General features: G+C 41.6%; 1 protein-coding gene across 2 annotated transcripts in view; it reads right to left on the bottom strand.

The window, feature by feature from the left end:
• Positions 1 to 3,672: 3,672 nt before the first annotated feature.
• Positions 3,673 to 15,022, bottom strand: part of RSPRY1 (ring finger and SPRY domain containing 1) — a 1,565,455-nt gene continuing 1,554,105 nt past the window's right edge. For both annotated transcript variants that reach the window (XM_044081400.1, XM_044081401.1), the window contains exon 15: positions 3,673 to 4,724. In XM_044081400.1, coding sequence (XP_043937335.1) covers positions 4,628 to 4,724 — 97 coding nt within the window. In that variant the 3' untranslated portion in view covers positions 3,673 to 4,627. The remainder of the gene's footprint in view (positions 4,725 to 15,022) is intronic.

Genomic DNA, 15,022 nt, shown 5'->3' on the forward strand with positions numbered 1-15,022 from the left:
ATTTAAAATGTTCCCTCAAAATATTAACAGTGTCCCCAAAGGTAAGGTCTTCCACAGGGGAGTCAGGTTCAGCAGAGGCTTCTTCTGGGGAACCTTACCCCAGAGGGGAAGATATTTGTGAAGAGTAGGACAAAGAGTCCTCTGAGGAGTCAGACATTTCCTCTTCTGCAGGACGACTAAGACTAGTCTCTGACTGAATATGCCTGGGACTAAGAAGAGGTGGAGCAACATGAGGGAGGTCAGGCATAGGTCTAAGGGCCAGGAAGGTTGTAGAGACTCTGACTGATGGCCTTCCAGTCTGGCAAGGCCTCAGGGGTTGAAGCGACATGCTTTGTTTTTTTTTTTTTTTCTTTGGAGGCCTAACTGGCATCTGGCTGGCGGTTGGCCTTGAAGAAATAGAAGGAATGGCAAAGGCCTGCTCCGAAGCACCCATCTCAGAAGCTGGTTCCCCCCTGGCGTCTGAATCAGGCGCCGGGATATCCTCCCCGGATGTGTCATCTGCTCTGGATTTTGCGGCCTCCTGGTAGGTACCCACTTTATCCAGTGTGGCGGACGCCGGTTCCTCGGCCAAACTAACAGTGGCTACAGGCTGAGAATTGGCGGAGGGAGGTGCGGTGGAAGTGGATGGCCTCGCGGGCTTGGCCCTCTTCCTAGGTGGCTCAGATGGGGCGTCGGTAGTGGCTTCCATTCTGAGAGCGATCTGCCTAAGATGCTGGTTTTCAAGGTATAGGTCAAAGGCCTGAAGTCAGCGACGAAGGGTCTTAGGGACAAACGAGTTACAAATGACGCAGCTTCTATAATCGTGTTCCCTACTCAAACAAAAAAGACACTGGTCGTGGGTGTCTTTGTGGGGAATCTGGCGACCACAGTTGCACTTGCTCTTACCGGACATTAACAGACTATAGTAAATACAAAAGGACTGAAGAAAATCCCCAAAGGGGTACTTATCTTAATGCAAAACTGATCTGACATCCGCGAGTAACAGGAACACCTGATGTACGGCTGGCGGTTGAAAAGTTCTGAAGACTGGTGCACGTAGACACCACTTTTACGGCCCACATACCAGCCTACACACGTCAGACATCCGACGCACCAACAGGGACTGGGAAAGCTTTGGAAACCTGGCCGAACACGCTGATGGGAAGAAGGGTAAACCCTACTAGTGAGTACTGCAACACTGGAATAGAAGGACATCAAATGCTCCAGTTGCAAGTATCCAGGCAAAGATTTTCTTGAGCTGTTTCTAGAGAAGCAAATGGACCATCTCTGCCACACCACACACATGAACTAAGTCAGGAAAAAATCCCTTATTTGGCATTCACTCATGTGGATCCACCTCTGTCCTGCACAGCTGATTTGCTAAGGAGTTCTCCTGAGACGGGATCTAGGAAGCCCTAAAGGTTGTTCCTAACATCAAACTTGCACTGACAACTTGCACCATATATATGAGTAAGTTTCCCCACTTGCTGATGTACCATCTCTGTAGGTTCACATATGTTTACTAGGCTAATGAACACAACGGCCGTTTTAAGCCTAGTCATGTATCCCAAGTCTCTGATATGTTTTTCTACCCTTGATAAGTGTAAGCAGGGGTTTGGCAGATGAAACATTTACAAGCAGGTGCCTGGGAGATGAATTATTCATAGGCTGCCTGTGTTCATTAGAGACATAATTGCTAAAGCAGGAATGAATTTCTTTTTCTCCATCAAACTGTCCAAGTTACACTTGAACTGGGTTAGGGAGGAACTCTGTTTCACATGTTCCAGAGAAGGGGCAGTCACTGGGATACAGATTTGTCTCTCCAGCAGGTCCTATTTATATCACAGGCAAGGTTTAAGTCTTTAGATTGGGTAATTCTGGTGCTGTTTAGTTTTGCGGATATGCAGGGAGTCTGACAATGCCTTATATGCCAGGCATAGATCTCTCCTCAAGAGATTGTAGGAGACAGAATACAGGGATAAGGCCTTGAGGCAGTCTGCATAGGACATGTTACTTGCACCTTGTCTTCTTTTAGTGAGGAACCTCTGTGGATGTTCCAACTGTTAGATGTGCCTGGTTAGATACATACCAAAGGGGGCACTATACTCAGTGATAGGTCTGATGAATGCTGAATACAGTGGAACAATGACTTCCTTGGACCCAGATGCCATACATTAGAGAGTCGATTATCCGAACGAACCTTCCAAAGTTTTCAGGTAGGAAAAATCATAAAGTCTAAATATGTTAGCATAATATGTATTCACTTGAGCATGTTTTTTGAGCTTGTATCCAGCTCATGTGTAAAATTTATTCTTTACTGTCCACTGGAATCGCTGAATGGTTGAAAAGTGTATTCTTGTGTGCAGAAAAAAAAACAAGATTTTAGAAGTTTTTTATCCAGTTCAATTATATCTTTGATTAACCGAAAAACCCTAGGTCTGGTCCGAATTGGTTCAGATAATAGACTCTCTACTGTACCTTTGCTTATAAGTTGCACAACATAGAATGATTTCCTCACTACTGTAGACAGATGATGGTCAAAGACTAGATTACTGTCTCTGTGTGTCCCCAATTCCATGACTACTTGGTCAACTCTTAGGGGTGTGTTGTCAATACTGACAGTTACTAGGGATGAATGTAGTGTTGTCTGTAAGTATGTGCAAGATTCTCTGCTGCCAAATGGGCTAGAAAGCCTTGATAGCTAGAATGACTGTCATCATGTGTTTTATGTCAATATCTCTGGACCTATGGTCCCCTCCACCAAAATACCTTTGCTTTTCAGCATTCCTGAATTAGCTTCCCAGGCTGTGTCCAAAGAATCGGTGGTGATCATATGGGTATCCAGCCTATCTTGAGAGGCACTATCCGCCTGACATACATTTATAGAATACACCTTCACAGCTACTTCTTGATGGAGGGCATTAAGTGTTACTGGGCATTACATGAAGTTTCTGACAGCCATCTTGTGGCTTTGTCACAAGAAGCAAGGGAAGAGATGCCATGCTTTAGTCTTAAACACACACAGTAGGAGTGCTCACTTAAAGGAGAGATTTGTTTGCTACAACTGTACTTTGTCAGAAACACCACTGCTAAAAAGTGAAAGATTTAATTTGCATTTCAAAAAAAGGTAAACAAAACAGCAGCAAATGTCATGGTATGTTAGTTAAAAACTGGAAAGAAAAAGGAGAGACTAACAAAAACTATTCTCATTGGGGTTAATGACAGCAAGATGGTCCACAATTTTGGAAAAAAATGTAGATGAGCTGCTCCTAAGACACAGTAAGCAAGTCCTAATGATAAACTCCTACTACATCATGAAGAATGCAAATGTTTAAACAACAACATTCTGCTTGAGCACTGGTTAACATGCTCACAAATCAAAGCTTGAACACTGTTTTGGTTCATAAGCATCAGGTGTTAGCACTGTTTATATTATCTGTACTTGACTTTATGGCACATATTCAATTTTCATACACAGTTTTAAGCCTGACTACATATGGGCCAATTGCTTAATTTTGCCAAATAGATGCATTCTTCAAATAAGGTGTATAAATAATGTTACAAAGTACACAAATAACTAAAGTGGTACAATTTTAAGAGGTCTGCAGTGATAAAATAGTGTGAGGCTAACAGTAAATCCACAGTCGATAAGTAGGCTACTTAAAAAAAAAAAAATGAAACTTCAAACATAGGTTTTCTAGTCAAATAACATGTATTTCTATAACAATATTTACATATCTGCTCATTTTTTTGCCAGGACTTGAGAATACTGTTTAAAAAATTCACATGTACATATTTTGCAAACAATACTGATTTAGAAAAAAGCAGGAAAAAATCTTTTGATACATGTTAGTTTAAAAATATTTATAGCAAATTTAATCCAGTCTCCAGCACTGCGATGAATGTAGTAGACTCCTATTATTGGCAGAACATACAATTAAATAAATAATTTAGTTTTTTTTTCTCTCTTTCACAAAACCTGGCTCTGAAGATGGACATGACCTTGTTACAAACACTGGTGACTAAAAAATAATATCAGTTTGACAAAGTTTCTTAAAATGGTGTTATAAATAGTCTTTGGAATGGCATTATCCAACAATCACTCTTTTTAGAACACAGTCCTTCCAGCTGTCTGCAGTCCATTACAACCACTGTTGTACATTTCATAAGAATGATAGTACATGTTCAGAATACATTTATTCTGAAATTACTGTAAACCTTTTCTTTTCCAGAACCCACGGCCTCAAGATATAGAGGGGGCACTGTCCACTTTTAAAAATATGTGTAAGAATTTTAAATCATTACTTTAGAACGATCACCGAATTCCAGTCACAACACTTGACACAATGTTGCCAATTAAGAGAAGGGTTGCATGGAGGTGCTGAAATGGTATAATATTAGGTCAGAATTATATTACTTTGCAGAAAAGTCACAGGGTACTACTGTATAATACATGTACAGCTGACTTTCAGTGTCCTTAGACTGAAAAAAAAAAAAAAAAAAACACCCAGATTTCTCCTGAAATAAGTTGGTCTTCAATAATTCTCATGTGTGTCCCATATGAGAATAAAGGTGCAATGTACATCACTTTTCACTTAATATCGGCTGGTATATTAAGGTAAATGTCTATGATCATCTCCTGCCAGTGTCATGAAATATGTGAAATTAGCCTGACTCTTGTTTTGATTTCTTGTCGGCACAATGGGCAGTTTTCCAGCTGCAAGGCACACTCCATGCAAAGGTCACTGTTAAGAGGAGGAGGAAAAAAACACATCATCAGTAAATATGGTATTAAAAACTTGTTTTGCAATAACCACAATCGCTAGATGAAGTACAAAAAATAGCAAAACAGACTTCTCTGCTGTTGTCATTAATTAGCAAAATGTGCAGCTCTCTAATAGCAAGTATCATTAAAATACCATTCTGTGACAATATACAGTTCAGTTGTATGGAAATAAACTTGCCATTACGTTAGATTTTCAGAGTGTGACCAGTTTAACAGTAAATCATATAATTTAGGTTGTATCCAGATTATTCTGGCTTCATCCTGGTTAGACATTTTATTAACAATTTTATATTGAAGGCTTCTGATAGTCCTAGGCCAATGTTCCACACAACTTTCATAGGTACCAGACATATTCATACAGCCACCATTACTAGAAGCCTGCATTTCTTTCACTCCCTTATCCCTTTGAGCTAACTGTGACTTAAAAACTAGCATACTAATAAATGAAATTTTCAACTAGGGAAACACACAAAAAAGCTGCATAAAAATCTGTTAGTGGAAGAGAATGGTTAATATATATTGTTGATACTATTCTGGACAAGAAAGACAGCTTAGTTTTGAGTGAGACTGTTTTGTTAGAGAAAATGAAATAAAGACCTTTACAAGTGAGGTTAACTCAAATTCTCCAGCTAGATTTTAACAGTTAACAGAAAACGTGTTATCCAAGAAAGTTATTGTAAAGCTGCAAGTTCAACAGCAGGTCAAACCAGTTTCTCCAGCAAAGAGTTCAGATTCCATGGATAGTAGATGTATTTTGAGAAGACTTGAATACAGAAGTCCTTTATGGAAATTCTTTGTAGACAGACGTTATGCAAACTATGAAAAAGCTGTTAAACAACTGACCTGTGAGAGCAGCAGTCACTGGTCACTGTGTACTTGTTAGAGGCAGAAAATACATTGGTTTTGAGTAGTCAATTGCCTTCACCAAAAATGATGCCTTGATAAAAGAAAATTGGCTAAGTAGTTGATGTCATTGTAAGGGGAGCCAGTAAGTTTTGGACTGGGATGAGATGGTAAATAAGACTTCCTGTTTCACCAAGGAATGCTCACATTGCTCATGCCAAGGTTTTCATATACTGGTTAAAAGCCTTTGCTGCCCCTATAGAGCCTTTTATAGGCACAGTCTCCCAAATGGACCTTCCAACCTCAAACTCACATTTGGACAGCATAATGGTACTATTCAATGCTAGGAGTCTAAACAGAAAAATGCTAGAAGTTGAAGCTCTCCTGCAACTCAAACATCTATATCTGAAAAGGTATTGAAATGGAGATGGAATTCATAAAGGAACAGCAACATCTGCATGGCTGTATACATGTCTTGGTACATTTATGGTACTCAACAAGCACCCTTTCATGGTGCTGCACAGTTCTCCACAAAAATTCTACAGCACCATGAAGTGCTGGCGCTGCGGCTGTGCTGAATACTAGTGAGGCATTCTAGGGGAGAGGCATATGCTAGTTAGCCATGTGCTCTGCCTCCGAACCACCTGCAGAAAGCCATCTACATGGCCAAGTGACTGAAGAAAATGCATTACCACAGCCACCCCCACTATGTTGCTGTAAAACATAGCCAAAAGGCGGTGTTCAACTGACAAATACGAACATGCTGGTGGTGGTGGAAAAAAAACTAGACTCCAAGGGTTATTTTAAAAGTGTTATAATTACATCGACACCAAAATGGGATTGGGGATGGGGGAAATCATAGTACACAAGGGAGAAGGGGCAACGTGCAGTACTGGCAACAATGTTACTGTGGGGACTGGAGGGGATGAGGGGATACAGTGGCATACTGTCACCTCAACAACATTACTATGAGGATGGGGGGGTACGATATACACCAAAGAATGCTTTAAGTGCTAAGAGAAAAAGTTTTAAAACATACTATTATTTGTCTCTTTCTCTCATCTAGCAAAATGAATATGCTATTTGCTGAAGTGTTGGTAAGAAAAGGTCATTGAACCATGTTTATTTAAGATGGGCTTTACCTATGATAGATGTAGTTTGCTTATGAACTTGAATAACATCTGTTTTCTATACTTCTGAATAAGAGTTAATTTACTGAGGCAGGCTCTGGAAAATTCCAGCTACCACTGTGGTTTTGAGGTAAACGTTCTACACTAACTGTGGTTTTGAGGTAAACATTCTACACTAGCTGTGGTTTTGAGGTAAAGCATTCTTTTCTGAGGTAAATTGTGATCCTAGATGTTTTTCATAGCCAACTGTCAACTGTTAGAAATGTAACAAAAGCTATTTTGGCTAGTAACAGGAAAGTATAAAAGTTGATGTCAGTAACCAAGCTGATCAGATTGAGATCATCTTGGCCAACATGTTGCTGTAATCTGGTTAGCTGCAAATAAAGAAGTTTTTCATCACCTGAAACAGATGTGACTTGCTTGATTTTTTTCTTCTGACATTTTGGTCCTTCAGTCCGGAAACCTTTACGAAGATACGGATCAGACTGACAGAGAGACCGAAAAACCTGCGCAGGTGAGCGTTTCTCATCTTAAGATTCCCTCGACAGAAAGCCCTCCGACTGATTTGTCGTTGGAAAGAGGCCAGCCGCTCTCTGATCCCTATCTGAGGGACGGTTTCCGAACCAAAAGAGGAAACGGAGTCTCATCTGGTTCAGGTAGGATGAAAATACCTTTTTTTCTTTTAATTTAATTTAACCTTGTCAACAGGGGTTTTATTTTTAGTTAAGGGTGGGTAGGAATAATTGTTAAGATTATTTTGTTAGGATTACTTGTTATTTTGTTAGGATCCCCGTTAAGATAACCCCATTTTGTAATAAGCCCTGTAAAAATAATTTTGATGCAGTCCTAAAATATACAGTCCTAAAATAAGAAATCTAGGAAAACATGGGTTCAAGTTGCTGCAAGTGTGAGAGTGATGCCTGTTTAAATGTTGATGCTAAGTATATGAAAAGTTTAAACAAAAATAATGTTAAATTTTTGAAGAAGTAGAAGTTGGAATATGATTTTGATGGTACACTGAATAAGAATGCCTGTGCAAAACTGGTTAGAGATTTGAAAAGAGATGCAGGAACTAGAACCAAAAAGCAGAGACAATTGGGATTTCCCCAAGCACAAAAATGGTTAGAAGAAGCAAATAAACGAGCTATAAAAGAAAAACAGCATCAGGAAAAAGAGAAAATAAATCAAAAGGGATCACTGGTGCCAAGTGGAAAAGTAGCTATTTTTAGATAAGGAGGATGAGCATACAGTTTGTGCAGTACAAAGGCAGGCAACCGTCCCACCGTATGGTGAAATTGCTGCTGCCATACCGGGGGAACCTCCTCAATATCAGTCTGTTTATGTGGGATCTGTAAAGCAGGGTGGGTTATTAGCTGCTCAAGGAAATGTTGTGACCCCTCCAATTTACCCACAAATTCCCGTAGTACCTAAAGTTGCTTTGCAACAGGTAGACCAACCTATGCAGTTAAGGTCAGGACCAGCAGGGCAAGGACGTTGGGCTATTAAACTTTCTGACCATTCAGAAGCTCTTCCCTTAATACAAGTTGCAAACCTACAAGCAGGAGATGCTGGACAAGAACCAACTATTTTAGTTTATCGTCCCTGGGCTAGAGAGGATATAAAACAAGCTACGGATGGTATTCCTCATCCCAAGATTAATTTTCAAAAGTTTTCTGAAGACATAGTTGGTATGCGTTTAAGTTATCATCTAAATGGTTTAGAAGTAGAACAAGTAGTGCGACAAATCTTAGGTCCAGATTGGCACTTAGTTTGTGGTACTTGGACATGTAAGTCAGATGACGGCACTACATTAAAGCATAATTCTGGGGTGTTAAGACACACGAGTCACTGATCTGTTAAAGAGAATTTCTGATAAGTGGCGTCCAAGAGCAGATTGGACAGTAATAAATCAGTGCATTCAAAATGATGATGAATCTGTAGATCATTATATTGTAAGATTGACAGAAGTGTTCAATAACCATTGTGGAATGATGATTCCGCAGGATCAGACTAATGATAGTCCGTATGAACAGCAATTAAAGAATGCTTTTCTTAAAGGTTGTAAGGCTCCGATAAGTAGTTTTATTACTAAGCACATGGTAGATCATAGAACATGTAGACTGCAACCTTTGTTTGAATATGCACGACATGCTGAGCGACATTTTAATCTAAAAAAGAAGAAGAAAGTACAAGTGTTGGCAGTAGGGGATGATGGTGGTATATTCTTAGTACAGGACCAAAGGGGGCAAGGGCGCCGTGGAGGCGTAAAAAAAACGTGGGGGCCCGCAATGGGACACGTTAAATGAACTGGGTGGACATTCAGCCTATAGGGAAAGGTTAAAACGTGGAGAATGTTTTAAATGCGGTAGACGTGGGCACTTCGCTGCCGACTATGAAGAGTGCAACATCCCCCACAGCTTACGAACAAGGGCTCCGCATGACTATATGATAGTAAAGAAAGGAGCCATCTTCATTATGGGGATAATGAAGAGGCAGACACTCTCTACGATGAATGTCAGAAACACTCTAATGGAAGGGCGGTATTGTGACTGTGAAGTCAAACTGGGCAAATTTGGGTATTGCTATGCATCTAGATCAGAAACCCATGATAGAGTTTTTGGTTGAGGGACAAAAAGTGGAGTTTTTATGTGATTCAGGTGCATCGCGTACACTTTTGGGTCCAGCAGTTCTGCCTCCGAACTGTGAAACAGATGAGTTTGCCCTTGTAAAAGCGGCAAACGGGAAAATTTATAAGGAACCACTGTCTCATAGGTTCATAGGTTCGTACTAGGCTATCTGCCCAAGGGCATTTATAAGCCTAGCCCATAGTTATTTGGCTTTCGCCACCCCTTTAGTTTGAATAAAACTATGCCTATTATTTTGCTGTGCCTCTGTCAAGCAGTGACACTGAAGTAATCCCTGGGGTATATCTGCGATCCCCCATCCATTGGTCAAGATTCCTATTGAACAAGGCCAGCGAGGTGCTCTGCCTCACATGTACCGGGATTTTGTTCCACAGCATAGGGAGTCTCTGGGTGATGAATCTGTCCCTCCAGCACGTTCTATTAATAACCGTGTCAAGGTTTAAGTCTCCCGCCCTTGTGGTTCTGAGGGATCTAGATTTTTTGAGGTGAAGCATATTCATCAAATCAGGGTTTGACATGGCCTTATATGTCAGGCACAGGTCACCTCTGAGCAAGCGGTATGAGACTGAATAGAGCTGGAGTTCTTTCAGTCGGGCAGCATAAGACATATTTTTGAGACCCTTTATCCTTTTGGTGAGGAACTTTTGGGGCCTTTCCAGCTGCTGTAGGTGTCGGGTCAGATACATTCCGAATGGGGCATTGTACTCAATCATAGGTCTAATGAGTGATGAGTACAGGGGGACGATGACCTCCCTTGATCTAGATGTGAATCCCTTCATGATCAGGTGGGCAATGTAGAAGGTTTTCCTAATACTTTAGCAACATGAGTGTCAAACGAAAGGCTACTGTCAACCTGGGTCCCCAGATCCCTGATGACTTCTTCTGTGCTCAGTGGATTGCCACCTATATGGTAGCTAGGGGTAACCTTGTTTTCCCGAAGGGTATGACTATGCATTTCTTGGCATTTAACTTTAGGCCATGGCTCTGGCACCAGTTATCCGTTTCTGTGAGGCCCTTCTGAAGGATATCTGTGTCAGATGTGTTTTCGACTATGGCCCAGTTTGCAGTCATCTGCAAACTTTGTCAGCCATAACCCTCCTGTGTTTGCTTGTACTTCAGAAAAGTAGATGCCGAACAAGAGTGGACCCAGGACTGATCCCTGTGGGACACCACTTGTGACAGGCTTTGAGTCTGACATGGCTCCAGCAACTCTGACCCTGTGGGTTCTGTCACTTAGCCAGTTTGCAACCCATCTTGTGATGTATGGGTTTACATTCAAGCTGATGAGTTTTTCGATGATACCTGAGTGGGGTATTGTGTCGAAGGCCTTTGCCAGGTCAAGGTAGGCTGTATGGACTGCCTTTCCCTCATCAATGGCCTTGGTGACTGTCTCGAAAAAGTCAACCAAGTTTAAAAGGCATGATCTGCCTTTGACAAAGCCAAACTGGGTTGGATCCAAAGTCTGCAAGTTCCCTATGTCTTTATTTATGAGTTCCATTATGATCCTCTCCATGGCTTTGCAGATAAGGCTTGTCAAGCTAATGGGACGGTAATTTCCAGGGTCGGTGGAGGCACCGCCCTTGTGAAGTGGGACCACAGTCGCCAGGCGCCACTCCTTGGAGTGCACCTGAGGTGAGGCTAAGATTAAACAGCTGTCCTAACTGCGGGTTTAATTCCTCATTGAGTTCGTGGAGCACACAGCCGGGGACACCATCCGGTCCCATGGATGCTGTGTTTTTTGTTTTGGAGAGAGCAGTTCTCACCTGGGTGTTGGAGATGTTTGGGGGGCTACAATCCTCTGGTATAGATATCTCTCCTTTTGGGAGGGGAGAAGTTTGCACTGAACCTGTCAGCCAGTATGTTGGCAATGTGTGTAGGTTCAGTAATCTTCACATCATTTTGAACTAATTCTGAGCATATCTGGGAGTTTCCTCCTAGGTTTCTAACATAGCTAAAGAAGGCCTTATGATTGTCTTTTGAGTCCTTGGCGATTTTTCTCTCAAAATTTGCCTTGGATGATTTTATGAGAGCTCTTAGTTTTTTACTTATAATGATCAAAGGTGTCTTACCTTTCAAGGATTTTGCTCTATCTTGTAGTAGCTTCCTCCTTTTGTTGTAGAGCTTGTTTATGGCTGGGGTCCACCAGACTGGACGCTTGCCTTTGGTACAAAGAGTCTTAGTTTTTTTGGGATTGCCTGATCCATGCAGTCCTGTAGGTGCTGGTAGAAGGCATTTGTAAGCGATTCAGCGGTTTGAGTAATGTTTACCACTGGCTCAGGGACCTTAAAGGAGACCACATTAGTTTTTAGAAGTGTGAAGTCGGCTTTTGAGAAGTTTTTCACTGTGGTCTTTTTTATTTCAGGTGGGGGCGGGATGAGGACCTCCAGCGAGATTAGTTTATGATCTGATCTCACCAGTGAGGGGTATACTTCCGGTGTTGAACATTTTGATCACATGTTCGTGATGATGAGATCAAGTATGTTTTCTCCTCTTGTGGGGATGGTGACTAGTTGTTCCATGGCATTTGAGTTTATGAACTCCAGGAACCTTTGGGCTAGAGTGTTTGGGCTTGAGTAGTGTTCCCAGTCTATATTAGGGTAGTTGAAGTCACCTAGTATGATGGTGTTTGGAGATACATTTATCCCCTCCATTGTTTTCAGGAAGGCCATGTGAGGTTTCTGTGTTTGAGAGGGTGGCCTGTAACATGCTACAAATTGCAGAGCAGTCTTGCCTATGGTTAATTGCACCTGGATGGTCTCCGATGCATCGTGCGTTGCCACCAACCTTGAGGTGTGGGTGTCCTTTATGAATATGGACACCCCCCCTACTTTCTTGGTGTTGTCCGGATTTTGGGGCCAGAACGCATGATATGAGGTGAAACCTGCTAGTGCTGGGGTGCTCTCAGGAGCCTTGAACCAGGTTTCTGTCACAGCACAGACATTGATGTTCTCCATACTGAGAAGGGCCTCGAGTGCGTGCATCTTGAGATTGAGACTTCTGGCATTGAGCAGCATTACCCTTAGTTTTTTTACTTTTTTGTGTTCTAGGGTGGTAGGTTTAGAATTTGAGCCTTGCCTAAAAAAGGCACTATGGGGGTGGCAAGAGCCTTTGCCAATATCCGGAAGCCTAGGGGTGACAGGTGCAAGCCGTCCCTTGCGAAGCAGCGTGGCTTGTCCAGCATCCTCTACTGTTCACAGATCCGCAAACAAACCAAACTGTTAGGTGTAGGGTAATTATATCAAAAGTTTGTCCAGTTAATTTTCTAGGAAGAGATTTGATGCATGTGTTTGGAATAGCGGCAATTCCCACACCTAAAGGTATTGAGGCAAAAAGGTTAGCGGATGGCTTAGTAGTACAGGGAGTACAGGACTTGTTTTACTGGCATAGCCTAGACTTGATTTCAGATGGCCCGGGGAGGGTTGATACAGAGTTGATCAATCTAGCTCTAAGTAAATCTAGGAGCGGGTCACCGCAGGTTGCGGCGCACTTACATTGTACAATGTTATATAAGGCCCCTGGTCCGGATAAAGATTTTGAAAAATAATTCTTTAAGCACAAGTGTGCAAGGATAATTTTGAATGATATGTTTTGGGATACGCAAGGTAATACAGTAGTAACCTGTACTTTGACTAAGGAAATGAGTTCTTTATATCGCTCAAGTTATAGCCCACATATCTCAGTTACTAAAGCAGTGGGGACACATTGGGTAGATTTGGCGAAAAAGGTAACGATTTGGAACACAATGTCTGAAAGTCAGTTGAAAGATCAACAGATCCAGGTACAAAGATTAAATTGGGTGACTTGGGCACGACCAAGCGTGCACCTCAGGGATGACAAAACAGAAATGGCATGACAAATCCTCCTAACTCAAGAGGAAGATAGTGCGTTAAGTGCCTTGCCTGTAGATTTATGGTCAAAAGGTAAAGGAGATGTAGGATTAATGAAAATAGCAGGTGAAGTTTGTATAACTGCAAAGTCAGGTTTTAGACCTCGTAAGCACCAATATCCTCTAAGTAAGCAAACAGAGGAAGGGATTAAACCAGTTATTGAACAGCTAAAACAGGTAGGAATTCTTGTTGAATGCCCAGATTCACCCTGCAATACTCCGTTGTTTCCTGTAAAGAAACCGGATGGGTCATGGAGGTTGGTTCAGGATTTACAAGCAGTAAATTCAGCTGTGATTCCAAGAGCACTGGTGGTCCCTGACCCCTATACATTACTTAATGATTTACTACCTCAGCACAGATATTTTTCTGTCATAGATATAAGCAATGCCTTTTTCTCCATACCACTACACAAGGAGAGTAGATTTTGGTTTGCATTCACTTTCCAAGGTAAAAGATACACATACACCAGATTGCCACAGGGTTATTGTGAGAGTCCGACAATATTTGCACAAGAAATGGCTGCGAATTTAGCTCAGTTTGTTCCTCCAGAGGGAAGCCAGGTTCTGTTGTATGTAGATGATATTTTATTGGCCTCACCCACGCAGGAAAGTTGTAAAAAGGATACCCTATCCCTTCTTAGTTTTTTAGCTGAGCAAGGACATGAAGTAAATAAAGAGAAGTTACAATTGTGGAAAGCACAAGTAAAGTACTTGGGTTACTTAAGTCTCGCAGGAAGGCAGACAATTGGAAAATAAAAGAAAACAAGCAATTCTTGAAACACCTATGCCTATGACTAAGCGGGAGATGATGTCGTTTTTAGGTGTGACTAATTTTTGTAGAAGTTGGATTCCTAATTATGCTGAAGAAGTAGGGCCATTGACCGCACTGATCTATGACACTACCATGGCAGCTAAAAGTAATATACAGTGGACAGATAAGGCAATACAAGCATTTAATAGAATTAAGCAATTGATAGCAGGATCCTCTGTTTTGGGTTTTCCGAACTATTCTAAGCAGTTTGTACAAATGGTTGATTGTAAGGGAGGATATATGACTTCGGTTCTGGTACAAGTACATGGGGATAAACAGAGACCGATAGCTTTTTATTCCTCCAGATTAGATCCTGTTGCAAGGGCATTGCCGCATTGTGTTCAAGCTGTAGTGGCAGCCGCCATGGCAGTGCAAGCCTCAGCATCATTAGTTTTGTTTCACCCATTAAAATTGCGAGTTCCATATTCAGTAGCTACTATACTTTTGCAAGATAAGATAACCTTTTTATCTCCTAGTTGGCATTTGTCATGTATGACAGTGCTGCTGACACAGCCACATATGACCATAGAAAGATGTACTACTCTTAATCCGGCGACACTTTTGCCGACTCCAGAAGAAGGTACTCCACACGTTTGTTTAGAGAGCATTTATGACAAAGTACTTCCCCGACCAGATTTAACGGATATTCCGTTGGTAGATTCTGATCTTGTTTTGTTTGTAGAAGGATCAGCAAAGAAGGACACTGTAGGAAAAACACTAGTAGGGTATGCAGTCACCACAGAAACTGAAGTTTTGGAAGCAAAAGGATTGTCAAACATTTATTCTGCCCAAGCAGCTGAGTTAGTGGCTTTGACTCGAGCTTGTACCTTAGGGGAGGGTAAAAAAGTGACAATTTATACAGATAGTCAATATGCTTTCTCTACTGTGCATGTTCATAGGTTCATAGGTTGGTACTAGGCTATCAGCCCTAGGGCCTATACA

Source organism: Protopterus annectens, chromosome 8.part0, assembly GCF_019279795.1.
Source record: "Protopterus annectens isolate FY-2018-M chromosome 8.part0, PAN1.0, whole genome shotgun sequence".
NCBI lineage: Eukaryota > Metazoa > Chordata > Ceratodontiformes > Protopteridae > Protopterus > Protopterus annectens.